This window comes from Watersipora subatra, chromosome 4, assembly GCF_963576615.1.
Source record: "Watersipora subatra chromosome 4, tzWatSuba1.1, whole genome shotgun sequence".
NCBI lineage: Eukaryota > Metazoa > Bryozoa > Gymnolaemata > Cheilostomatida > Watersiporidae > Watersipora > Watersipora subatra.
In genome coordinates this window covers 1,492,272-1,520,191 of record NC_088711.1, presented here as the reverse complement: position 1 = coordinate 1,520,191, position 27,920 = coordinate 1,492,272, and the positions used below count along the sequence as shown (strand labels likewise).

General features: G+C 36.4%; 1 protein-coding gene across 1 annotated transcript; it reads left to right on the top strand.

Moving 5' to 3' along the window:
- The first annotated feature begins 73 nt into the window (after positions 1-73).
- On the top strand, positions 74-27,562 carry LOC137393487 (microtubule-associated protein 4-like). The gene is made up of 15 exons (XM_068080061.1): positions 74-212; positions 2,866-3,035; positions 5,644-5,818; positions 9,018-9,124; positions 11,147-11,236; positions 11,444-11,533; positions 14,745-14,834; positions 16,293-16,382; positions 17,536-17,625; positions 19,327-19,416; positions 23,097-23,310; positions 24,818-24,981; positions 25,332-25,427; positions 25,566-25,631; positions 26,895-27,562. The coding sequence occupies exons 2-15, from the start codon at positions 3,009-3,011 to the stop codon at positions 27,048-27,050; spliced, it is 1,545 nt and encodes a 514-aa protein (XP_067936162.1). The 5' UTR covers positions 74-212; positions 2,866-3,008; the 3' UTR covers positions 27,051-27,562.
- The last annotated feature ends 358 nt before the right edge of the window (positions 27,563-27,920 follow it).

The following is a 27,920-nucleotide window of genomic DNA, read 5'->3' as shown; positions in this document are numbered from 1 at the left end:
GAAGGTAGTAATTGAGCTTATAGCGGTTGATTGATTACAAAGCCAGGAGAGTGCTCGCAGATGTGAGTGCAAGAGACCAATGGAGTAGGCGATATACAGTCAGAGTACCACCCCCACAGACGAGGCTCGTTGTGGATAGTGGCAACACCGCTAGCTACGGAAGGCTTATTTGTTTGGAATATCCGCTGTACATAGAGAGCACCAACCTATTGGTAAGCAGCATTTGGTGGCTAAAGCATTTGTGTATCAGAGTGAAAACAACACTAGGAAACTGTAACAGAATTTTAGTGCCATAGGCAGGCTTCCTGCCAGGTTTCCATTTACTGTAACTTGTGATCAGCGTACACAAACCAGTGAGTAGGCCAGCAGTGCTTTGCGATATGTCTATTTTACAAACAGTTTTTGCTAGGCAGCCAAAGAGTGGTTGTTATGAGCCCTGCAACTGTAGGCACGATAATGAAACTATGATTGCTGTCGAAAGTGAAACGAAATTTGCCTAATATGATGAAAGAAAGCTGTACCTTTTTATTTGCTGAAATAGATTTTAGGAACATTGTGATACCTTTCAAAACTATGAGACTATACTAACACGATTATCAGAGAGGTTGTTAGTGGTGCGAATATTTTGATTTTTTTCACCACTTTTCCAACTGGTCTTGGAGTACCATCATCTAGAACATTGCATTGCCTTAACGCTACCGCATACCTGTATATGTCCAGGCAAGAATAAGAAATATCCCGGTCTTATTTGGGCAGCGGGAAAGAGGGAGAGGTGGGAGGAGCAAGGAGGAACGCATGTCTGGTGCCCTTGAGCATTTGAAGAGTTCAAAAGCTTTGATAGTAGCTAAGAAACGCTTTCTCGATAGCCTGTGTTATGTTCAAATTCGCCGCTTTAGATGGTAGTAGTAGCCCACCCTAAGTAAATAGGTCAGCAGCAACTCATACTAAATAGATAGGCAGCGCTTCAAACGGCCACATTAAGAGACTGAAAGCCTTTGATATAGTCTTCACAATAAACAAAATCAATTCAACTGAATCTCTGAAGTTATGCCTGATGTTTTTGTTGGCCCTACTTCACTCTGTTTGCATTGAAAACGAATTTCATTCTCATCCAGCCATGTAAGTTAATGCTTTTGTTTGCTACTAGCAAAGTGTGATAACAGATTCATATTGTGATGCACTCATGAAATAACAAACACAGCGGATACCAGCAGGACATGTCTGATCACATTACAGCTCATTAGTAAACAGCATGGTGCACGAGTCAACTCCTTCTGCTTCCTCTCCTGTTTGGACTTTCATGCTCACAATGTTAATCGCAGGGCAACTTGCCAAGTAATTGTTCGTTTCCTGTAGCTACCCTTGCTTTAGCTAGAGATGACTCCAAGCATAATAGTTCATTGCTGCCAATGAATAATTATTGCGCAATAGCTATGCACGGCAGACCGATGCAGCAAGGCAGCCTGCTATAGTGAAATGATGCATTATAGCATAGTGTCATTGCACTGTAGTGCAGCATTTCTCAACAATATGACCTTGTGCCAGTGACGCTCACCATTGTATAGCACCTAATTTACAACAAACATTGCATGCGTGTCAGTCACTGGACCACCAGCAATGGCAGGTGTTACAGGTGACTGTCAACTATTGCTCACATCTTATTCCTGCTTTCATTTAGAATGCTAGTGAGGCCGGATTGTGGGATTTTTTAAGTCTTTTCTTTTATCCTATTGTGTAGGAAGTGTGAACCTATTGATAGTTGGAACTAACCTCCTCAGGCGCAGCCGACTGCTAACTTTCAGGGTTCAAACCATTGCACCCATTGCATGCCTGCTTTTGACACCAGCGCTACTCTGCCAATATAGTTAATATGATCTGGCAATGGCTGCTATAAGTGCTGCCTTCAACTCACTGGCAGCACACGCTATTCTGCACGAAATAGAACATAGTTGTCTGCAAGGGCTGATCTCTTAAAGGGTATTGATTATATGTTTAGAAATCGATAGCCTCCAGTTGCAGATAATTTCATTAGCGATAGTCAGTGTTTTTTCATACTAGCCACATTGCTTGTGCGGTTGGTGATGCAAATACCCAGAGATAGTTTGAACCTTAGACTCATCTAGTATGATGTATGTAAGTGTGTACAAATGTAGAGAAATATGTATTCATATGGGAAGTGAGGCTGTATTTCTGAAGGTGCACTAGCAAGCGGAGACAAGATAGTTTAAATAGCCAGAGATTTAACAATACATACTTTGTCATTAGAGGCTGGCTAAGGTTCCACCACCTTCATCATCTTAGTCACCTTGTTTATGCTGTCATTACCCACATCATTGAGCCTCTCACAACGCTATCAACATACCTGCCTTTAGTATATAACAAGACAAATGTGGGCCATACTTTCACAGACAGCACACCTCACACTTGGGCTGCAGCTACGCATCTCTATGTTTGGCAGCAAGCAAGATGTCAATGTTCAACCACAAAGACAAAGTCTGCTTAAAGACATTATCTTCACGGCTTCCACTGCCTCTTTAGTAATACTTTTGCTAACTGTATGGTAGTCAAGAAGTTGCCAAAACTAGGATATATTTAATTATCCATTTTTTTCGTTTTGTGTTCAAAGATGCTGATCACAAGGATGATCTATTATTTTCAGAAATCTTTGAAAGCGTAAAAGCGATCTTCATGCTAACACAAGTAACCAATGAAACCCCAGGGATTCGACCCATTGTGGGTCCGATTTGCATCAAATCTAGGCATGTGTGGTCATAGTTTCCTTGGGCTGCTGACAAGAGATCAACAAGCAGCGCATATTATGTCAATAGTACTTATTGTTTTTACTAACAGCTCCCTTGCTCACAGGTTACTAGGACAACTCAGCAGATATACGGTATTATAAGAAGAGAAACTACCATACACTTCTTCAGTAAAGGGAGACCTGGGACAGAACTGCAGAGTAACAGTAACAGCGTATAACAGAGCTGAGCTGGCTGCGTACTTTTTTCATGATGGAGAGTACAAGCCTGGAAGAGGTAAGAATGTGTAAGGCAGTGGGGATGGAGGGGGGGGGGAGGAGGATGGGTAGAGTGAATCCAAGAAGGGCAAGATAAAGGAGAAAAAGGTGAGGAGGAAGAGTGGATATAAGTGAGAGAATGAGTAAGGGAGGGAGGGGGAGAAGGGGAGAGGGTGAGAGATAGAGAGGGTGAAAGATAGAGAAATGGAGAGGGAAGAAGAGATAGAGAGAGAGAGAGAAGAAGAGAGTGTGAGAAAGGGTGAAGGACTAAGAGCGAAAGCGAATGAGGGTGTTAGAGTGAGGAATAAGGAGAGAAAGAAGCGAGGAAAGATGTGGAACAGCCACAAGAGGTGAGCAACACTGACCATGCCGCTCTCGCCAAAAAGAGTTGGCTTAATCAGTATACTGAAACGGTTACTGAATATTCACAATTATACGTGTTCATGTATGCATGTAATGCACAGCATGTGTACAGAATGTGAGAATATGGGAAATGCCAAGCGACTGTACTAGTAACACCCGAATCCAGTGTAGTTAATGCTTATTCCCGAGCACTCAGTTACTCACCAGAAGGTGCTGGCATATGCTAACACATTCTATGCAATATTTTACTAACATGAAAACAGTTTTGATAAAAAATTGCTTTTGTGACTGTAACAGTGCCTCTCGCAGTAAAATAGCAGCAGCAAAGAGATACTTGAAGTTTCTATAACTTCCTGTCCATTAGCTGGTTTGATTGAGTTTGATTCCTATTGGACAATAGTAAGTATCTGGTTACAAAGGTCTCTGCGTGGGAACTAATGAGCCCATTCAATCTTATTTTGATTAAAATACAATGATGTTGGCCTTACTTTTTATGTGTAAGCCATAGCATGGTTTTTTTTCTGAGGGCTTTGTACGGTAGGTTAGTTTAGCAGATAAAATGAAGCAAAAAATGAGTGATTGGGGTTGTGGTGAAACCATAGATATATAAAGGTTTATATATCTATGGGTGAAACTTATTAAATAAGAAAAGTTTGGACTGAAATATGGAGTAATCAGCCAGAGGTATTTGCAGTTGTGTATAGCAACCGACACTGGCAGTAGTCTGTCTGTTTGTGGCATGCGATGCAAGTGCTTCTTATCATCTAATCTTTGTTTACTTTTACTCAATCAGCATTTCTTTCCCATAGTGTAAAATGTTACGGTATATTTGCTTAAGTAATTTGGTCAGTCAAATCATGTGTTTATTTTTGAAAGCTCTATTTTATCTTTTTTGTATTAGCTACACCAGTAGTCAGCCACGGCGGAGGCCTGATGAAGGTCGGAAGTTCAACTATGTGAACACACATCGCTAGTCGCATAACTAAGGTTCACTCTTAGCATACTTTCATTCTTGTCTAAACCACTGGGTTAGACAGTCTTCAAGTTCTCTGTATGAGCCCCTCTGGAAAACACACAACAGAATATTGCTCCAATATCAGCTGTTGAATGTGGTATACTACACATAGTCAGTTAGTGCTAGACGCATCCATAAATATTATTCTCTACCTGTGCCTTTCAATAGTTTGTGACCGTCGATGAGGTACAAATAAAAATAACATAAACTACTGAAAGAAAATGTAGAAGACTAACATTTTTATCAAACACCAGAACTTGTTTACTTTAAAGTAAGTATCCATAATTGTAGCCCACTAGCATTAAACTATTTATAAATATTTTTATTGTAATCCTAAGCTTAGAAACCCTAAGCATAAAAAATTAAAAAACACTCTTAGTGAGAAAGGCTACGCTGATCCGCTGAGACCACAGGCTATGCTGGCCCGCAGAGCTTGTGGTTTGCCACCTTAACCACTTGGCAAGTATTTAAATCTGTTGTAAACACGAGTTTTCAAATTCTGAATGGTGGTCACTTCTTTCTGCCAACAGCTGCCCCTGTGCCATTGACTAAAGCAGCTGAGTAGACTGCTGAGTGGACGCCATCACTTTGTTTCTATGACACGGTTAATCCTTCTAATCCACGGTTAATCCACAAGATGGAAACGGCCAAAACTTGCAAGTCAAGCGAGTTTTGTTAATCGCAAATTTTGGTCTAACGTTTCGATGGAAAATGACCTTTGCGAATGACCTTGACCTTTGCGAATGCTGCGCAAGCTACTCAATTTTAAACATTTTCCACACTTGAGTTCCCATTTTGAAATCGTGCTGCTAAGTGAGGCGGGAGTGTGCCGCTACCACCTATGGCGTAGAAATCATTATCTTTTTAACAAAACATCCGCGTTAATCCGCAGCATGTGGATGTTCATTGAAATCCTAATGACACGGTAACTCAACACGCGCATGACTATAAGTTTGCATCATCCGCAGAATGAAAAATGGTGTTTGTCATACAGTTTATGCTCCCAGGACATTCTTGTTAATTTGCTGCTCTTTAGGCCCACAGGCGGTATGATAGTTGGAGGAAACCACTTATCGGCTCTCTTCACCGCTGTCAATGGTTGTGAACATGTACTCCGTGTTGAGGCATCTCAGCAAAGGAAATGTAATATTTTTCTAAAGGTGTTGGCACTGCATTTGATGAAGAATCTAAGAGCTTTAGTAAAACAGAGTCGATAAGCGCTGCAGGTTATTAAACATTTATGTTGCAGCCAAGCCAGTTCTCCGAGCCAGTCTTAGGCAGCCCGGCAAAGATATCACAAGGTCTACGTAGCCCAAGACAGAGCAAACTTGTACCTCCTAAGAAGATACACTCCGCACTACCTACCCCTACCCACAGAACAAATGGCACTGCACCCATTGAAACTCAGTCTATAGCTGTAACAGGTAAGTGGAAAACCAATTTATCTCTAATTTAACAGCAATTTGAAATTTAAATGTAATCTGACACGCCGTGATATTCGATGCCTCCTTGTAGACGATGGCTGCAGCTGAAATAGTGATATCGCTGTCCTAGGAGGTATTAGCTTTATTAGTCTGGCAGTTTTAGGTATGACAGTTAAATGACAGTAAAATACTTGTTCTAGTCTCGTAGTAGAGTACAATGTAACTGGCCGACAACCATTGTAGTCAACAATAACTATATTGAGAATCGGATAAACGTTTATAAATAAAGTATTGAACTTTACAACATAATTTTAAAGAATGTTATTTACTGACAGGAATGCTTGTTATACAGAAATCTATAAGACAAGCTGATCTGGGAGTTCTGTTGGGAAACATGCTGTAGCTGATTTGAACTACATGCAGTTTCAACTTCATGATAAATATCATATCAAGAAATTTAAACCATTTAATAAACTGCCATAATTGCCAGTGTTGCCAGAGCAAGGCCTGTACAGTAGGTCTGCTGCGTTAACCTTTGTAGTGGTAGGACTACTGGCTATCAGACCTTCCAGTACTCTCTCTCTCTCTAGAGGTCCTGTTAGTAATACCTGATACAGATATTTACTAGCTAGTGCTAACATCATCCTTGCAACGAATGCTTTGTGCGGTACACTGGAGACAACAAGCATGAGCGTAATCCTTTGTCCTTGACATTTATAGATCTCAATTTTTATTATGGCGCTGCAATATAAATTCTCAACTTTTTTATACTTCTTTTTAATATTTTTATTCAGATTGGCATTATATTATATTATTGTAGAATGAGTGTGTTTTTATGATAAGTTAAACTACTTTCTTTTGGTGAATTTCATTTGAAAACATAATTTCAAGCAATCAGTTAACTAATTATGACTGGTGATAATATCAAACAATTTTTAGACTCATAAATTTTCTAGCTTCAGCTTCAGCCATATCGCCTACAAATGTGCCTGATATTTTTTCTGTCTCTCAACCTTTAGTCATTGAGTTGATGTTCTCAGGCTTGTCACTCTCATCATCCTAACATCTAGAAAGTTCTCTCCGAAAACAAATATTGCTCTGCTTGCACCGGGAAAGGCTCAGGAGAATCTACAAGCTTTTGCAGTGCTAATTGTCAGAAGCCCTCACTTCAATTACTAGTCTCTGCGCTTTTAGCCTGTTGTCCATTGAATAGTCTGAAGACCATGAAACCACACAGCAAGTGGCTGATCTCACGTTACATTTGCACTTGTGTAGACCGTGACATAACAAGTAACAGCTAGTTACTGTCATTTTTGTGTAGGGTCTTCTCAGCTTTTCAAATAGGTCACATTGACACAATATAGTGTATGCTTTGTATTTACAGCGAGGAATTCTTATGGAAGCCATCTTGAACTCAGTTAAGAAACTCAGATGACTTACTTAACAATTTTAATGAATGACAAAACAAACATTTCTGACAAATGAGAGAGATAATTTTTTCTCAGATATCGCCGCCCTGGTTAACCACATATCATTATGGCAATTTGCTTCCTGTACCCACAGTAACAATAAGAGGTTTGACCCCGGTGTAACCGGTTGATAAGATATGTATATGTAATGTGTTGGCTCTCATTTTAAACAACCATCTATACTATGTATAGTTATCACTGCAAAAAGCTGATCTCACATGCACGACATATTGATCTTGTCAACAGGGTGAGTTGACCTGCCTACAAGACAAGTTGACCTAGCGTACAGAGTGTGTAGCCCTCACATACAGAGTGAGTTAGCCTTATATAGCATCAATTTGGACAAGTTGGTTTTACATGAGTCAACGTTACGTCACAGAATCAATATAGACGCAAGTGGCTTCGTCACAAGTTCTGTTCTGCTACACAACTTGATAATGTAGGAGTCAGATTTTGAAATCCGGCGGTAAGGCTGAACGAATTTCCCAAACCTAAAGTAAATACAATAAAATAAGCTGAGGTTGGACAATAATGACTAGTGAGAAGGAACTCACATAAAACTGTAAAAAGAGGAGGTCACATGAAAGGTCACATAAGCTAAAGATTACTAGAGAGTGAGATTGGTATTTGCTTTGATTACCTAATTCTATTGAAGAACTAACACAGAGGCATACCAGACTAATTGATAGCTAAACCAGTTCTGGCAGCTGCCATATAAACTATAATCAGTCCCAATCAACACCTCACCGAGTTGTCATGGTTGTAATTTACTACAGCCATTTAAATATGCAGAAGTTTGCACAACTTCTTTCAAGAATAGCCTATTTCTTTCTAGACATTTTCAAGGTTATGTCTATTGCTCTCTATGGGTCATTTCTAACTCTATCACTATGAATACTTGTCTAATGGCTTCCAGTATAGTTTAGAGAGCTTATTACCATGCGTTACCAGTATATGGTGGTTGTTATGAAGAGTCGGACGCAGTTTTTTGCAAACTAGCTGAAAAGGTTTATTTTCTTCTTAGTTTAAAGAAATGATGTAAGGCGTTGTTGTATAATAAATATATTAACAACATGTTACCAAAAAAATAAGTGAACTTCCACCTTTGTATTTTGACCTTAAGGTCTTGTAAGCGACTGCAACATGTAAGGCTGATGCCAGATATATCTACCGTAGAATAAATTTTTAGCAGATAACTACTACAATATGTGCTTGTTTAACCAAGGTTCGTTCAGTACAAGGATGGGTAAATAGAGTTATTCACAGAGTCATGTCAAACTAGTCTCCAGACCTGACATCAAGAATATTTATCATTTCCATTTGTGAAGAAAAACGGTGTTACTATGATATATTAGTAGCACCTGTACAGACCACCACTATATGTTGAGTACTTTCTGTTACTGAGAGATTAAGCCGTGTGGTTAGACATTGAGACGTTAACTTATTTTGAAGCAATGGTGATGTCTTTTTTTATTACTGGTGTACATTTTGGTAAATTCTTGAGGGTTTGTTATGACAAGCTCACTCAATCTTGGAAACCGAGTTCATGTTACCATTTGGGCTGCTAAAGCTCATGAAAACTTTATAGCAATCCTATATTTTCTGTCAATTGTTCAAATGGTGACCAAGGTCAGTAATTACACTTAAAGTCAATGTATTTATAAGAAATAATCAAATAAGAGCTGGTACTAAGGCTAAACTCAGTTCTCGTCATCTCTGTGTGGTTACAGCAAAAGACGTCCACTCAGAACTGGTTTGCAAATCTCATCAAGATTCAGAAGAGAATATTCTAAGGAACAAATCCAGCCCAAGACATTCCAACATTGGCAGCTTACAGGTAAGCAGAACCTATACAGTCAACATCTTAAAGGTGGACAGAGCCTATACAGTCAACACCTTGGAGGTAGGCAGAACCTATACAGTCAACACCTTGGAGGTAGGCAGAACCTATACAGTCAACACTTAGGAGGTAGGCAGAACCTAAACAGTCAACACCTTGGAGGTAGGCAGAACCTATACAGTCAACACCTTGGAGGTAGGCAGAACCTATACAGTCAACACTTAGGAGGTAGGCAGAACTTAAACAGTCAGCACTTATACAGTCAACACCTTGGAGGTAAGTGAAGCCTATACAGGCAACACCTTGAAGGTAAGTGAAACCTATACAGGCAACACCTTGAAGGTAAGCAGAGCTTATACAGTCAACACCTTGGAGGTAGGCAAAACCTGTACAGACAACACTTTGGAGGTTAGCAGAACCTATACAGTCAACACCTTGGAGGTAGGCAAAACCTGTACAGACAACACTTTGGAGGTTAGCAGAACCTATACAGTCAACACCTTGGAGGTAGGCAGAACCTATACAGTCAACACTTAGGAGGTAGGCAGAACCTAAACAGTCAGCACCTATACAGTCAACACCTTGGAGGTAGGCAAAACCTGTACAGACAACACTTTGGAGGTTAGCAGAGCCTATGCAGTCAACACCTTGGAGGTAGGCAAAACCTGTACTGACAGTCAACACTTTGGAGGTTAGCAGGACCTATACAGTTAACACCTCGAAAGTAGACCAAGCTGCAAAAGTCAAGGCCTCACAAATAATTCAGAACTAGGCAGTTAACCAACATGCTGTTAGGCAGTGGTTATAGGGTGCTCTCTAGTTTCCTACTACAAAGATATACCAGTTATAATATGTTGAAAACTATCTAAATGAGCTTTTATTTATGGTAGGTCTGTGTGTCCATAGATTTGGAGTTATCCCCTACTAACCACTGTTAAGGATATGCAGTCGGCATAGTGATTACTCTATCAATTAAAAGAATGCTACATGAACAAGCTCAATAAAATATCTTTAGTGTACATAAAATGCATTCACTACAGAGACAAGCGAACAGCTATCATTTCCTGAAACATTAAAATTTTATAAAGATATTTTGCATGTCATTAAATGATGCATTGACATACATGAACTTATCTACTGTCAGTGAGTATGACCCAACGTAGTTATTGTCTGTCTACCCTCATGTACACCTATCAGGGTATAAGCTACTGTAATTCCCCTATAGCTCTGAAAAGATGATTAAAATCTGAATGCCATACATGTACCCCATGGTGTATTACTGTGTATAAGATTCCAAAAGCACCAATACAATCAGCACCTCCAAGGTTCTATGTAGTCAGCGAAAGGTGGATGCTATATAGAAAAGCATATTGCTAGTAGATGAAACTTAAACCGTACATTCAACATCTCATTAAATGTAAGACGATGTCTCTATACAATAAATGTTTCACACATAGACGTATCTTATAGAATTAAACACCTCAAGAAGGCAGAGCATGCAGCAATAGCTTGGGCTCCTAAGCAATAAAAATTTTATGCGAAAACCACATTGTTACTTTAATTTGGTTCTGACATTGTTTATTCACATTGATACTTTGACAATAATACACTATTGAAATAACACACTATTGCAATAAGGTACTATTGACATACTGTTGCAAGAATGCACTACTGCAATAAAACACTATTGCAATAACATACCATTGCAATAACACACTATTGCAATAATGCACTATTGCAATAACACAATATTGAAATAGTGCACTATTGACATACTGTTGCAAGAATGCACTATTGAAATACAACATTATATCAATATTGTACTGCTGCAATAATGGACTACCAAAATAACAAACACAGTGTTGCAACAACATACCATTGCAATAATGCACTATTGCAATAACATATAATTGCAATAACACACTGTTGCGATAGTGCACTATTGCCATAACACATCATTGCAATACCACACTGTTGCAATAGCCCTGTACCATGTAACAATTTTCCACTTTCTTTCAGAAACAAGCACGGCGACTAAGCTGGTCAGCACAACCTAAAATAGGCAGCATGGAAAAAGCCAACCACAAGCCAGGAGGAGGAGAGGTTAAGGTATGTTAAAGAAGGTAAAATCTAACTGGCTGTGATGTCACTGGGTCCTTTACTAACTGGCTGTAGTTGTGAATTTGTGTCTTCCTAATTGAGTTATAGCTAACCCTAAGAGAGATTTGTCTGCTCAGTAAATATGGAATATTCACAGAGAGCAGACTAACTGCATGGGTCACCCTTTACATCTGTTTCTCGCATGACTCACTCTAGATAGAGCAGCAAACACTCAACTGGAATGCTGAGTCAAAGATAAACAGCTTAGAAAAAGCCAATCGTAGACCAGCAGGAGGCGATGTTAAGGTATGAGATGTAGCACTTCCACTCGCAGCATTACTGTTCACTGACAATTTGCACAGATCGTGAGGCAGCAGACATGAAGTCGCAATATTATAGTGTCAAGTTGCCCCGCCGTCTAATAATTATTTGCTTTGCCTCATTTACCTTTGTTTGGAATTACCTTCTCTGTAATTATAGTTTCTTGTAGCTCATCCCTAGCTTTCACCCACCTGCTCTTATTTGTCTACTCTTACTCAATTAAACCTGTTTATTGGTGTCAGTTTGTTGCCCGCTCGTGTGCCAGTTTGAGACCTCTCATGCGTGACAACACATCCCTAATCACACATATCATATTCTAACAAACTGATCATATGCCCGCTTGCTGATTGCTCACCTTGATGTACTTTTAATATATACATTGGGGTGCCAGTAAATTGCATGTCATAGCAATAATTACCTCAGAGCTAGCACATTAGATTGTTGAGCTTTTAGCTCAATCTGTATATATTTCTCAAAGTTTGTCGTCTGTTTCCGGTATGTCCAGCTATAGCTCTTAAAATTTTGTAATTAAAATTTCACATTTTGCTGGACTTGAACTTCCGAACATTGCAATCACAGTTTTGCAATTCAGCGTTGTAACCCCGACACGACGAAAGCAGTTTTAATTCTTGGTTCTGACTACACAGCGTAGACATCCTTTTTCGTCCTCGCCGTACTAGAGCTAATTTGTTTTCTGCAAAACGATATTAACAATAGATTCTCTCAAAATTAAAACTTGGCGATTATTGTACTGATTAAGATGAAATAACGTTTTTACTGCGTTTTTCTTAGTTTGTAATAATTAGTTGTATCATTACAAAATTATCAGTTTCGTAGTTTAAATATTTGCTATTTATTACACATCTACATTTATTTGCTCTCCTAATTTATTTCAACTTGAAAGACTTTTTCCCAGCCACACTGTGTTTCCTTAATTCTGATAATAGTGCATTAATTTATAGGTATTTCCATGCTGAATGGCGTGTTAATTGAAACTCTATGAATTCTACTAACTCTATGAAACACAATGCTTTTTCATCTTCGCCGTATTAGGGTTTATTAATTTTTCACAAAACGATATCAAAATTAATATTTCTCGAAATAAAAATTTGCCGATTATATCTCAGTTCAGCGTCATCCGTTATAATAAAAATCGGGTTCTCCAACTGATAAGGGATGAAGTTCTAGTTAAGTGATTACTAAAACCCATATGGGTACATTTTCCAAGTATGTTTTTAATAAGTTAATTCATATAAGTTATATTCAGCGTTTATGTTACACGTCTGTCTTGAAGGTAAAAACTCTGCATGTAGCATATTGAAATGTTACATTTTCTTGCTGATCAAACCACAAACTACACTGAAGTTACTGTAGGTAACTATAGTTACCAAGATTAGCATATTGTTTTTTTACTATTTTTTAATGATGATGATTGTTAACAGGAGGGGTTTGCATTAGATAATTACTATGGTTTTTATACCACTCTATATGTCTATACGATATTTTCACCTTATGGTGCCAACACTGAAGCGAACTAAAGTCATATAATCGTATACCAAGTGATTTTTCATTGTAATCATAGCAAAACAGACCAATTTAGCTATCACTATATACTATGTAGACTAGACTATATTACTTGCTAATGATTTCACTTTTACATTTAAACCTTTACAGTTTTATTTTTCTTCTTAATTTATTTCAACAAAACACTTCTTTCATGATATGAAATTTATAAGTTGTAGTTGTTTGAAAATGTTTGAAAACCTTTACCGTTGTTTTCTTTTTTCTCTCATTTAAACTACACAAATATTTTCTCATAATATGAAGTATAAAAGTTAGAGTGGCTCCAATATATTTCTGTTCAAAGACTTTTTATTACCCGGCAACGCCGGGTAGCACAGCTAGTAGCCTACATTACATAACCTGGTTTTAGTAATATTTCCGCCACAATCTTGAAAAGTCTACAATATTCAAACAGATTAATTATGAACAAACGAATGCATTTTACCTTTTATCATTACAGATCTAAAAGTAGTCAATAGTTTCTGCTTTAATTGGAACTTTAAGTCAAATATAGAACAATATTTAAACAATATTTAAGAATGGCTCTATTTAAAGCTACTCAAATAGGAGAATCATGACAAACTAAATTGAGACAATTAAAAAAAATTATTGCCTGTAAAAGTTTGACTGTGATTAAGCCATTATTGTTTGAAGTAATAATACATATGTTTGCTTACAGTGTGATTTACTGATTTGCTGAAGTTTTTTCTGACATGGTAAAACTCTGAACACCTATAAAACAATTAAGCTAGCTCCTCATCGGTTGAACAGACAACTTCTAATTTCATAATTGTTACGTTACTACATGTATTATAGCTGTAATAAAATAAACACTACTATAAACTTGGGTTTTATAAAAATACATAAATGTTAACTTAATTATATTTTTATTTATCAGTTGTAAATGTTTTACATACTTCTTGAGGCTTAATTTAAAACAAAATTATTCCGTAATTATTTTAAGCTAATAATCATTTTCATACTAATATTTGGTTTATGACAAATCATTCCACGTACTCTGTATTGTGTATGCAAAAGCCTCTACCAGTAGCTACGGTCAACACCCACAGTATTGTGACAGTGTTGTTGCATAACTTAATAAATACTTACTCGTAGCATTCATTGTGTTTATGTGTTATCTACTGTTAACGCATTATGTTACTAACTGGCTCTAGTGGTTTTAACTGTATCTTTTTTTATTAACTATTTTTTGGCAAATGAAGCGGATATTACATAAAAGGTGAGAAGGACCTCAGTCTTGTTTATACATATCAGAGAGACGTTTTTGCAGCGTAAAATATGAACTAACATTCATACAGATCACACCACCAGGTGCGGGAACCTGTTAAGTTTGATGAGAGTTTTTAGAAAAAAGACTAAAATACTTTTTGCCAAGAGCTCACATAACTGTTTTCTTACATTGACTGTTAACCGTCACAACTAAAATTTGATTTTTAAAAGGAGAATAAATGATGGCTGAATTGGAACAGCTATGAAACCTCAGCCGATGTATTTGATTTAGATTGAGAATAATCAACTAGGTTGGAATAACTGAGAATATTCAGTGCCTTTATGTAGACTGAGAACTAATGCTATAGGAGGTATATGACTATAAGCAATATTGTCTCTTTAGATCGAGAACAAGAGATTGAGTTGGAATGCGGAGTCAAAAATAAGGAGTCTAGAGAGAGCAAATCACAAACCAGCTGGAGGAGAAGTAAAGGTGATGAGACCTCTTTGATTGTGTTTATATTAAGTAACTCACTTGTATCTAAATTGGCACGCAACGCAACGTATTGATGACTCTGGGTGTGTTATGAGTCAGCCTATCTACAACTGTACAATTCTGAGTTGAATATTTTATGGTTTATAATGTGATTATGAACCACAGATGGAGCTAGTAGTTTATAAACACATAAACTCCAATCTATAAATATATTTCTCAAAGTTTGTGTGTTTGTGTGTATGTCTGTGTGTATGTCCAGCCATAGCTAGTAAAATCTTAAAAATTAAAATTCCTCTTAATGACGGATTTGAACACACAAAGATTGCAGCTGCAAGTTGTAAATGCACATGCTCTCCAACTGAGTTATACAAGGCATATTGATCAAAGACATCATAGTTATACCGTATAGCTTATGCACACGCTAGATGACATAATATTCACAACTCTATGATTTCTATTAACTCTATGAAATGCGACGCTCTTTCGTGTTTTCTTAAACTTCTATTTTCGATTCTATGTAAGGTTCAATTGCTATATCCACGGTCAAGGTCAATTCTTTTCACGCGGACAATTGTATTATCTCCGTAAAAAGAGCCTCAATGTGCTCTCTCCGTTTGGTTAGACAAAGACAGTACGATATCTCATTTTTACATTTGTACCAGTATCGAGAGGCACAATTATCGTAGTATTCAAAGATTTGATGGATAGTTTCTGGTAGAACAGTAACCTTTTAGATACACACACACTTCTATGCAATAATTGTTATTATTAATTCAACATATTCAGGATTTTCATTTTTTCTCAGTTCGTATTAATTGTATCATTACCAAATCCTCTTTTATTGTAATCATAGCAAAACAGGCTTAATTTAGTTATTACTTGCTAATTATTTCTCATTTATATATAAACCTTTTTATAGTTGTTTTATTTTAATTTAATTTATTAGACGAAACATTTTCCTCTTGATATGAAGTTTGAAAGTTACAGTTGTTTGAAAAAGTTTAAAAACCTTTACAGTTGTTTTTATTTTCTCTCTTAATATATTTCAACTACACAAAACATTTCTCTCATGATATGAATTTGAAAATTAGAATGGCAAATGTTGTTATACGTTAAATACAAATGAATTTTCTGTCCAAAGACTTTTTTATTTCCCGTGCAACGCCGGGTAGCACAGCTAATATTTATGTAAAAGTAAGTATTAAAAGTAAGTATTAAAAGTAAGTATTAAAAGTCATAAATTGAAGCAAAAACATAAAATTATGTCTCATTGGTTAATGAGGTTTTAATTAATAAATACTTTGAAAGCACATTAAAATATTTTAAATGAACAGCAGTGAGGGTGTCGAGTCACTTGTGAACAATAATTTGTCTCATCGGAGTTCCTATTTAATTTACATGAGCTGATAAATCAAAATGTATCATTCAGTTAGCTATTGTTATTCCTTTTGCTAGATAGAAAATCAAAGGCTAAGCTGGAATGCTGAATCAAAAATCAAGAGCCTAGAAAAAGCAAACCACAAACCGGCTGGAGGGGATGTCAAGGTGAGTTTAGATAAACAGCAATCAGCTAGTACTGTCAAGTATGTTCTGTAATTCCTGTGTCAGCTGTACTATTATTGCTATAATGTTGCACTCGCGACCCTTATCACAGGTGTCACTTTTTCTCTATCAATGGTAGGATGTTACTTTGAAAACGCTTACAAACGATTAGCATCTCTTTACCTTCTACAAATCTACTGAACACGTACGTGTACCTGTACACGTACGTGTACAGTTACATGTACATGTACACATATATGTACACGTATTTGTACACATACATGTACACATACATGTACAAATATGTGTACACGTACACACACATGTTCGTGTACTGTCTGTAGGCAGTTCTATTGTATGCTGACCCATCAATGAGCCAACTTTACTTTCTCTAGACTAGCTGCCAACCTTTTATTTCAGAGAGGGCCTCACATAAAACAAAACTTTTTTTTAGCTTGTAAACAGCAACTTTAAGCTCTTGTTCAAAATTTTATTACAAAGAGACAGCATACAAGCTCTTTGATAAATTCTACACATTGGGGTTTGATAACTGGTTCATATCATATCACATCATATCATTTCAGATCATGGGTCATTGAACCAGCCGATCAATGATCACCAGCCAGTCCATCACTAAATACTACATCACCATTTAACGTACATTGTACAGTTCTACCTCACATAACTGTCTTATTCAATCACTGTATACTACGCTTACAAACCACTAACTAGGATCTTCAAACTCTAGCTGTTTTGCTATCCAGCAGTCACATTTTAGCTGTTTGCTATCTAGCAATCACATTCTAGCTGTTTGCTATCTAGCAGTCAAATTCTAGCTGTTTGCTATCTAGCAGTCAAATTCTAGCTGTTTGCTATCTAGCAGTCACAATCTAGCTGTTCGCTATCTAGCAGTCACATTCTAGCTGTTCGCTATCTAGCAGTCACATTCTAGAATTGTCTTGTACGCATGAATGTTTGCTCTGATTATCATGTCTCTATTAGGCTAGAAAATCTCTTTCTGTCTCTTCACTACTTTCTCCTCTCTAAAAACAAAAAGCTTTTAGAGAGCCATTACTAGCGCTGCTGCCGCAAACTGCAGCAAACTGCAGCAAACTGCAGCATTGTTCTTCAAGTTTTTTTTATTTTTCTTTATTAGATAGAAAATCAAAGGCTGAGCTGGAATGCAGAGTCAAAGATTAGAAGCCTAGAAAAAGCAAACCACAAACCAGCTGGAGGAGATGTCAAGGTAGGAAAAGAATGCTAGTTTCAACAAGTGATTTCTAACTTACATATGACCCATTTTGCTAGCTGGATGTGCTACAGACTGCGATGATATAGTCTCGTATTTTATAGTTAAATGCAGTAAATTTTTGGTGTATAAGTCAAAAATTTAACACCAAATTTCAAACTTAAAAATCTATCGCCGACTGATACGGCGGTTACGTTTTTCATGACACAAATTTTAGTAAAATTTAATTTAAAAAAAACCATCACAAATCAAAATTACATGATACGGGTATAACATTTAGGGATTTATTTATAAAATAATAAAATACTAGTAATCCTGCTCAACATGAAATGGATCACAGACAAAGTCTCGTTCTTCATGATTCAGATTGTCATCACGAGGATTCTTTTCTGGAATAACGTGTATTTTTCGAATTTAATGCTAGTTTCCTAGTATCTGCTCGCAAGCCCATACTTTGGTAATCTATTTGAGGCAACTCCTATCATCCATTCATTTTTTTTGTGCACAAGTCACGATTCCTGACAGAAATCTGCCTTTCGGCATGGCTTTTTTTTTGTTAAAAACGTACATATTATTTAAGATGGGAGTTTTTTCTATTGGCGAAGCGGATGAATACGATGGTGAAGTATTATTTTTCGTGCCTTGTGGTTTTGACTAGAATTGTCATCTCTCATCTTTTTGTTAATTGTTGTACGTATTGCCAATGGCACAAAAAACTTCTGTCTTTTTTGCTGATAGCGATTTTGGATGCCATTTCCTCAGCTACACATCACCCGCTCTGGATGCTGACTGAACTATTATTGGTCAAATGATATGAGTCAGAGGAGTCGACTTAACCCTTTGAACCCGGTCGTACTTGTCGATTTTTGTCAGTATTCAAGGGCAATTGGTCCAGCGATAGACAGTTTGAAGCTTCTATTAAATATATCTAAATATGCTCATAATACAATGATAATTGGTAAAACACTAGTAAAAAAGTCAAGCAACGCGCAGCAAATGTCCCCAAATGGAAAAAAATGTGTTTCATAGTTCTTCAGGCTAAAGCCATAACAATTTGTACTATTTTGAAAGCTTCGAAAAATCTTTACAGTAATATCATATTTATGGAGCAAACCTTCATCATCATTTTATAACTCATAATAATCTGCAAAGTTATAGTTAGATATAATCCTCCATCTGCATCACAATCATCAAATTCTGGTCCAACACCCTGTACAAGAATTAATTTGTTTGGTTTAAACTTTCACTTAAGAACAGCATTTGTAAAGAGAGCCATTTAAATGCCCGTATTCCGACTGTTAGGGTTTCTGACCCACCCTACACGATGCCAGAATACTGGCCGTTAGGGTTCAAAGGGTTAAACAGTAGGTACATCTCAAAATGAGAATTTTTAGGCCTCGGCTTATACACCGGGTCGACTCGCACCCTGGCATTTACCATGTAACTATAGTATGATGTTGTCTCTTATGGTATAGTCACATATACTATAATATGATATAGTCTCATATGGTATAGTCACATATACTATAGTATGATATAGTCTCTTATGGTATAGTCACATATACTATAGTATGATATAGTCTCATATGGTATAGTCACATATACCATAGACATATAGTTTGTAATATCACCTGATGCAACAGAGTAAAATCTAACTTAGTTGAAACCTAAAAATTATGGTGAGTTTTGTTTTTATAGATAGAAAAGCAAAGGCTGAGCTGGAATGCTGAGTCTAAAATAAGGAGTCTAGAAAAAGCGAATCACAAACCTGCTGGTGGAGATGTGAAGGTAGACAACTTCTTTAGCTGTTAGAGTTTTAAATACTTGATATCATTCCACCGCCATGTGAGATATCAGTGAGAAAGTACACAGTTTAGTTAGAGTGCATCATACTCTTAAGCCAGTGGCAGGTTTATGTCTTTGTTTGTATTTTTCATCAAAGAATCAAAAGAACATAATAGAAAAATCAATCTATATTTAATGATGAGGGCCCACGTGCACAATAGCGTAGCTAGTCGAGGTGCAGAGCCCGGGTAGACAGTCAACAAAAACAAAAGTTCATTTACTGCGAAAAAAGCTATGTCAGAGAGTCAAGGAGCCATTGTTTCAGAGTAGTTCGCAAAACAGTGTGATTTCCAATCCACCTTAATCCGACCGGCAGTCCGTTCCAGGCAGCCGCCAGCTGGTAAGCACAACGCCTGTGGACAACAGCGGAGGTCGAAGGTGGCAAGAGAAGAGAAAATTGAGAGTTTCTGGTATCATAAGGTGGATCTGGCTTAGATTTAATATAGCTTTTAAATTCAGAATGAGCCAATGTGCAAATACGTAAAAGATATAATTCATGAATAGGTAGAGTATTTGCTTTTTTGTAAAGATCAGAAGTATGGTAGGTGGGGGGTTTATTAAAAATTATTCTCAATAGTCGATTTTGAATTACCAAAATTTTATTTAGGTGACTCCGTGGTGCATTTCCCCAAGCCTCAATACAATGGATAATTTTACTGTTGATCAGACTGTTGTAAAGCAAAATCAAAACATTTCTAGGTAATAATCCTGATGCTATATAAATCAGACCCAAGCATTATCAAAGTTTTGAACGGAGGCTGTCAATATGGTCTTTCCAGCTTAGTGAGCTATCAATGATAATTCCAAGAAATTTAACGTTATCTGAGTAATTCAGTTGTCTGTCATTTAAATAAACCACTTCGTTTAATTGAAATATGTTTTGGGGATTTTTAATTATCATATAATTAGTTTTATCTACGTTTGTACTCAATAGATATAAATATTGGCCTTAAAAGAAACCGGTAATAGGCGTATAACAGCACATTTAAAACTGAAATGGAACATTTGAAAGTTACAAATTAAAAAACTAAGTAATGGATTTTGAAATGGCTTTTAACAAATTTTTAAAGAAAAACAAGCACAGAAGTTTACATTAACTAATAATAAAAAGTACATGTTTAGCGTGTGAAATTGGAATAAGGATACACCTCTAGTACAGAATATAAAAAATGGCTTAGCCCAGTGGTTACTTGTGCTTATTAGTAGACTGGCAGGTTGAAAGTGGTGAGTTCAAGTCTAGCATGAAGGTGATTTTTTGTTGTTGTAATTTTGTTGCATTAACTGGGCAGACAAACGACAGACAGACAAACACAGATTTATATATATACTAATTCTAGGTGAATGCCGGGTGTTGCCCGAGTAATAAAAAAGGCTTCTGCACAGAAAATTTACTTTCATTTAACATATAAAAACAGTTACTATTCTAACTTTCAAACTTCATACCATGAGAAATGTGTTTTGTTGAAATATATTAAGAGAAAAAATAAAACAACTGTAAAGGTGTTTAAATGTTAATGTGAAATAATTAGCAAGTAATGCTAAATAAAGTCTGTTTTGTTACAATTACAATGAACAATAATTTGGTATATGATAAGTAATGAACAATGATTTGGTAATGATTTGGTATACGGATTTCATTTTTTCAGAAAAGGCGAAAATATTGTATAGAGCAGAATAGAAACCTATAGTATATATCTAATGCAAACGCCCCTGGTAAATATTGTATAGAGCAGTATAGAACCCTATAGTATATATCTAATGCAAACACCCCTGGTAAATATTGTATAGAGCAGTATAGAAACCTATAGTATATATCTAATGCAAACACCCCTGGTAAATATTGTATAGAGCAGTATAGAAACCTATAGTATATATCTAATGCAAACACCTCTGGTAAAAGTCATCAAAATTTTAGTAATTAGTAAAAAAATTAGGAATTAAACAATATGTTAACTTTTGTAACTATAGTTGCCTACAATAACTTTAGTGTATTTAGTGGTTATGATCTGCAAGAAAATGTAACATTACAATATACGTACTAGCAGTACGTACAATGGGGAGTTCTTACCTTTCAAACAAACAAATAACATGGATGTTGAATTTTACTTAATTGAGTTATATATATATATTTGAAGCTAAGTTTCAGTATGTATTTTAATAAACTAAACTTCAACCTTGTCATAAGCTGAAATTTTATCGCCCATCTGTTTTTCAAATTTGTTTTTAGTATAACATCTAACAAATAACGCTGAGCTGAGATAGCATGCATCATATATCTCTTTTAGGCGTTGTGGGAGAGATTTCGGCGAATAGAATATCGGCATGTTTGTCATAATCAGTAAACAGTCTGCCAAATTATGAATTCTAGATAAATTTTTGTTGAAAGAATTCGCCCTAGTATGGCGACGACGAAAAAGCATTGTGTTTTATAGAGTAAGGCAAAATCTTTTTTATTATGGTGGGCGTTGTAACTCGTGGGCACTCTGTATTAATTAATAATTTAGCGTGTACAATCACAAAGATGATTTACAGTATACATGTATAGTAACGGCGATGGGGATGATAAGAACAGCATAGCCTTGTGGTTACGCAGGCTCGTTATCAGACTTACGATGTGAATGATGCAAGTTCTAATCAAGTATGAAGGTGATTTTTCATTGCTAAAACTTTATCGCTATAGCTGGACAGATGAATAGTGACAAACTTTGAGATTTATATACAGATTAGCTGTGCTACCCGGCATTGCCCGAGTATAAAAAATAAGCTTATAAGCAATGAGAGGTAGTGAGAGTTGCCTACCACTTGATATTAGTCAGGCACATTACCAATGGATATGAGTAAGCTTACTAATAAGACCTACGCTTATGATGTTTAGTCATCGCTTTGTGTTGTGACTGAAAGCAGTAGCCTATTTGCGCCAATATATCGAAATAAATTGTCTGCCGAATGTATCAAGTTCGATCGGATTAGTTAGTAAAGATGTCTGACTGGTGAACAGGAGGTACTGAGATCAAATCTGCTGCTTTATGGATGTTTTGTTGCAAGATTTTAATAGCAATAGCTGAAACGACATACCTACGACCAACTTTGAGAAATATATATATATATATATATATATATATATAGACTAGCTGTGCTACCCAACATTGCCCGGGTATTAAAAATCAGCTGAAAAACACAAGAAGTAATGAGAGTTGCCTACCACTTGCCATTAGCCTGGCACATTGCCAATGGAGAATGGTATTAAAATCAAGTTATAAACAATGAGAGTTGCCTGCCACTTGCTATTAGCCTGGCACATTTCCGATGGAAAATTCCAGTAAGCTTGCTAATGCCGTATGACATGACATGGCGTCAGCATTGTTCAGCTACAGCTATTCCAATAAAAGCTATAGCTGGACATACCGAAGGATGGACGGACTTTGAGAAATATGTATATAGATATATAGATATATTTCACAACTGTTCTAGTTAGGTGTGATTAAGGTTTTCTGAAATGTGTTTCTATACATTTCAAATGAATTTAAAAAATCTGGGTTCATCATGCTTAGCTGACTCTGTATTGCCACTTTATTGTTGGAGCACACAATTATGGCAAGCAATTACAAGTGCTTTGTTTATAGATATTTGATGAGAAGCTTCAATGGGAGACAGGCTCAAGAATTGGCTCGCTAGCTAATGCCACTTACAAGCCATCAGGAGGAGATGTCTCTATAGAATCACACAAACTTGAGTTCAAGGAGAGAGCCAAGCCTAAAATTGGTTCTCTTGAAAAGGCAACATACACTCCAGGGGGTGGAAATGTTAAAATAGAACAAACTAAGCTACATTTTAAAGGTATTTCTGGTTTTATAGAAACAGTATGAACAGTCTTAGGTTAACAGCAAGCTTAAAACTGCAGACTGTTACTGAACAACACTAAAAGGGTTTATAAAGATGTTTTATTTGCTACAACTAGTAGGAGACCAGTTCGCTACAGCTAGTAACAGATTAGTTCACTACAGCTAATAACAGACTTATTCACTACAGCTAGTAACAGGTTAATCCACAACAACTAGTAACAAGTTAATTCACTACATCTAGTCACAGGTTTATCCACTACAACTAGTAACAGGTTAATCCACAACAACTAGTAACAGGTTAATTCACTACAACTAGTAACAGGTTTATCCACTACAGCTAGTAACAGGTTAATCCACAACAACTAGTAACAAGTTTATCCACTACAACTAATAACAGATTAATTCACTACAACTAGGAACAGGTTAATTCACTACAGCTAGTAACAGGTTAATCCACTACAACTAATAACAGATTAATTCACTACAACCAGGAACAGGTTAATTCACTACAGCTAGTAACAGGTTAATCCACAACAACTAGTAACAAGTTTATTCACTACATCTAGTAACAGGTTAATCCACTACAACTAGTAACAGGTTAATCCACTACAACTAGTCACAGGTTTATCCACTACAACTAGTAACAGGTTAATCCACTACAACTAGTCACAGGTTTATCCACTACAACTAGTAACAGGTTAATCCACTACAACTAGTAACAGGTTAATCCACAACAACTAGTAACAGGTTTATTCACTACAACTAGTAACAGGTTAATCCACTATAGCTAGTCACAGGTTTATCCACTACAACTAATAACAGATTAATTCACTACAACTAGTAACAGGTTAATTCACTACAACTAATAACAGGTTAATTCATCACAGCTAATAACTTGTGACAATCTACCCAAGGACACTTATATTTTTCACTAGTATTTAGTTTCGTGAGTAGCATACAGAGTAAAATTTTGATGCAACTTAATTTCGTAGCTCTGATGAGTGCGAAAATATAGTGATGCGAAAATAAATGCAGCGGAACAAACGTAATTAGATTCCTCAGGTTCGGTTCACCAATAAGAAATTTTTTTTCAGTTTGGGACTAGTTTGTAATTGTAAACCGCAGGTATAATTGTGTGGCCGATATTGATAATGCAATTTGATCGCTTGCTGCCATTTGTTTCTTGGACTATCGATGAACAAAGCTATTTAATTCCGCGTTTTCGCTTGTTCGTTATAATAGTTTAGTTTCCGCGAAAATGCGAAAGTTAGATGAGGCGAATACATAAGTGTCCGGGTAATCTAGGATCCTAGGGTAATCGCTGCAACATTTTAAGTTTAAAGAGTAACTATTTGGTACTAAGTGGCCATCAGATAGTACTTAAGCTCATCAGATCTCATGATGTTCACATGACTGCATCTGATAACAATAATCAACTGATGTCACCCGCTGCCACCTGTAACTTCATGTACAAATGCTGTTAATGATGCTTGTGGTTCCAGAAAAAGCTCAAGCTAAAATTGGCTCATTAGACTATGTCCACCACACACCTAAAGGTGGAGAGGTTATGATAGAGTCCCACAAAGTTGACTTCAAGGAAAAAGCAGCTGCCCGAATAGGATCCTTAGAGAAGGCGAATCACACTCCAAAAGGAGGGAATATAAAGGTAGGAATGAATTTAGAAACATACTAGCCACAAGTATAACCTCACACTTTATTGTCATTTACTAGGAGATCTTTCAGATAAAGGAAATAATTATTATTTCACACTCTCACCAGAGGGCAGTAGACAATCGAACAGACACTTGGATATAGTTTTGCTAATTTTGAAATCCAAGCCTGCGATCTTCTTATTTGCTCTCAATTGCTAAATTTTGATTAGTTGCTCTCTTTTGAGCTATAGGCTATAGGCTTTGAGCTATAGGCTATAGGCTTTGAGCTATAGGCTATAGGCTTTGAGCTATAGGCTGCGGAATAGGAGAGTATGATAAATATTTAGTTTGTGTTTTATTGTAGATTCATGATGAAAAGCTGACGTTTAAGGAAACCGCTAAATCAAAAATTGGCAGCAGAGACAACATTGGACACAAAGCGGGTGGAGGGGATGTGAAGGTACAGAGTACCTGATTAGTACCACTAGTGCCATTCGAGCTTTATAGTTCTTACAAGAAATCGATTTATCTCCTTCAAGAATTTATTTCCTCCTTATTTTCCTACAAGAATTCTCTCACCAACATCCATACATTGTAGATCGAGTATCAAGTTGTGTCCCCACGCACTGAACTCTTCTCCGGGTCGCCCACCACAGTGAAATCTGTAAGTACACACAGTTTCTATGATAGAAGAGCTCATGTTATTAGTTCTAACATGTTTAAAACTAATACACTCAGCATCTAACTTTGTATAGTTTTATCGACTGATTGTATCCGATTCTGTTGCCAAGGAGACAGGTGAAGGACAGATATATGAGGATTGGTAACTTATGTCGTCTCCTCTCTGTACTCTATGTTGTGAGAGCACAACTCAATATAGTTAAAACCACCTCACCATGTCCTCTTATTCATACTCTACTCTTTCACAGTACTCACACAAACTCGTCTTTTTCATTCAAAGCAGAGCAAATACTGAATCAAGTTGCTATTGAAGTCTGTAAGCATTTTTATATTGCACGCAAATTGTTTTCTCATTCTTGTTAGAACTATAGAAAGCATGGTAATCAAGTCTGGTCTTCTCTACTTCATAGAAGTTGTTTTCTCTTTGAAATATTCAAGTCTCATGCATTAGCTGTTGTGGCCTGCCATCTGCTTTAGAATGTGCTAGCTTTTTGCTTGACGCTAGTGAGTTCGTATGGCATACATACACTAACATTTTTTAAAATGCTTATAGAAATGACAATGGAGATCATCAAAATGCTAAAAATACTTTCTAACAAAATAATACTGAAAATAAGTCGATTTTGACACTATTAAACAGTGTGTGCCTTTTTATCAATTCTATACAAACACTTCTCTAACTTTAAATCAAAAGATTTCAGTCTAATTGAGAACTGCAAGAAGAGATAGTGTATCCAGCAGCGCATACATGTGTGTTAATATTTATACGATACGTACATGTAGCTTACAGCTTTTCACATAATTTTATATAAGAAAGATTATTTGAATGTTATATGAAATTACTTGTTTTACAGGTTCTGGTTTGAATTAAAGAAATTACAGTGTACTCAAATATAAGAACATTTTTTCTAAGATATGATAGCTTTAAATACGAAGCAAATATCAGAGTCGATTAGTAGAATTTGACAGTAGTTACGTTGGTCACAAGTACAGATTTCTATTCCCTTATAAAGTGGCATCGTTTCAAACATTTGGTGAAAGTTGCTGACTTACAGAGATGCCTTCAACTGCTGCACTTAAGGCCCAAAATATGTAAAGAGATGGTTACAATTAATCCTTGAATGTTTCGACTCAGATTGTTAAGCTTTATAAAGATACATTTAGGTGCTAAAATCTTTCTACTGTGGTTGTCTACTCTTGCTTGCCCACTCATTCTATCAGACTCTTAAACTAGCTTTCTTTGCAGTCTATAAGAAGGGACAGCAATGGAAGCACTCTTAGCAATCACAGCAATGGAACTCAGTCTAACAACTCCGACTATCCTCAATACCGCAATGACAATTGTACATACATGAATGAGCAGCCAGGCACGGGGCGAACCTACCTGCAGAGTGATCTTTGACAGAGTATTCAGGCTAAACTGACTAATGTGTAGAATGCTGGGCTATACTCACCGCCGGTATAACAGACTGGATGAGAGCACAGAGAGCCAGTATAAGTCATGCAACTGTATTACATTTATATTCCATAGTTTATTCTCTGCACACAATCTCTCTAGTTGCTCTTTCTTTTGCAATAATATTAGTAATGATACTAGTAATAAGTAATAAGAACACTACTGCTGTTACTCGTCTGCTGTTTCATTAGCTCTCTACCCGTATTTCTGTTTCATTGCTAGACGCTTTAATGTATCTGATTGGTTCTAGAAGAAGATGTACCTGATGCCTTTTGACTATTTATTTGAGGCTTGCATGACCATCATCACCTACATAGACAGATATAATAGACAGTAAACTTTTGTTCCAAGAATTCAACTTAAAATTTATTTTAAACTGCAGAAAAGAATAATACTTTTCTTTGCTGGCACTTACTCAGGATTCTATTTTATAAAGAATAAATAAATATAACAAGTTACACTCTAAAGGTTTTCAAACTTTTTTCAAACAACTGTAACTTTTAAATTTCATATTATGAACAAAGTATTACTCAGGTACTCATCAGCTAAGAGTAGATGAGACCATGCTTTTTATAGACTCCACAAATAGACCATCTATTGTCCTGATCATGGATATGTTCAGCTGAACCTGAATATGTTAGATTCAACATTAATATATAGAAGTAAACATGGAACATTGCACTAAACACAGATATGTTAGACTAAACATGAATACATTGCACTAAACATGGATATATTGAACTAAACATGGATATATTGCACTAAACATGGATATATTAAATTAAACATGAATACATTGCACTAAACATGGATACA

Bases quoted from the DNA above. Each gene is read 5' to 3' on its own strand.
- LOC137393487 (XM_068080061.1), top strand. From the start codon at position 3,009: ATGATGGAGAGTACAAGCCTGGAAGAG. The intron at 9,125-11,146 runs GTAAGCAGAACC...ACTTTCTTTCAG, and splicing joins CCAACATTGGCAGCTTACAG to AAACAAGCACGGCGACTAAG. The intron at 11,534-14,744 runs GTATGAGATGTA...TTGTCTCTTTAG, and splicing joins CAGCAGGAGGCGATGTTAAG to ATCGAGAACAAGAGATTGAG.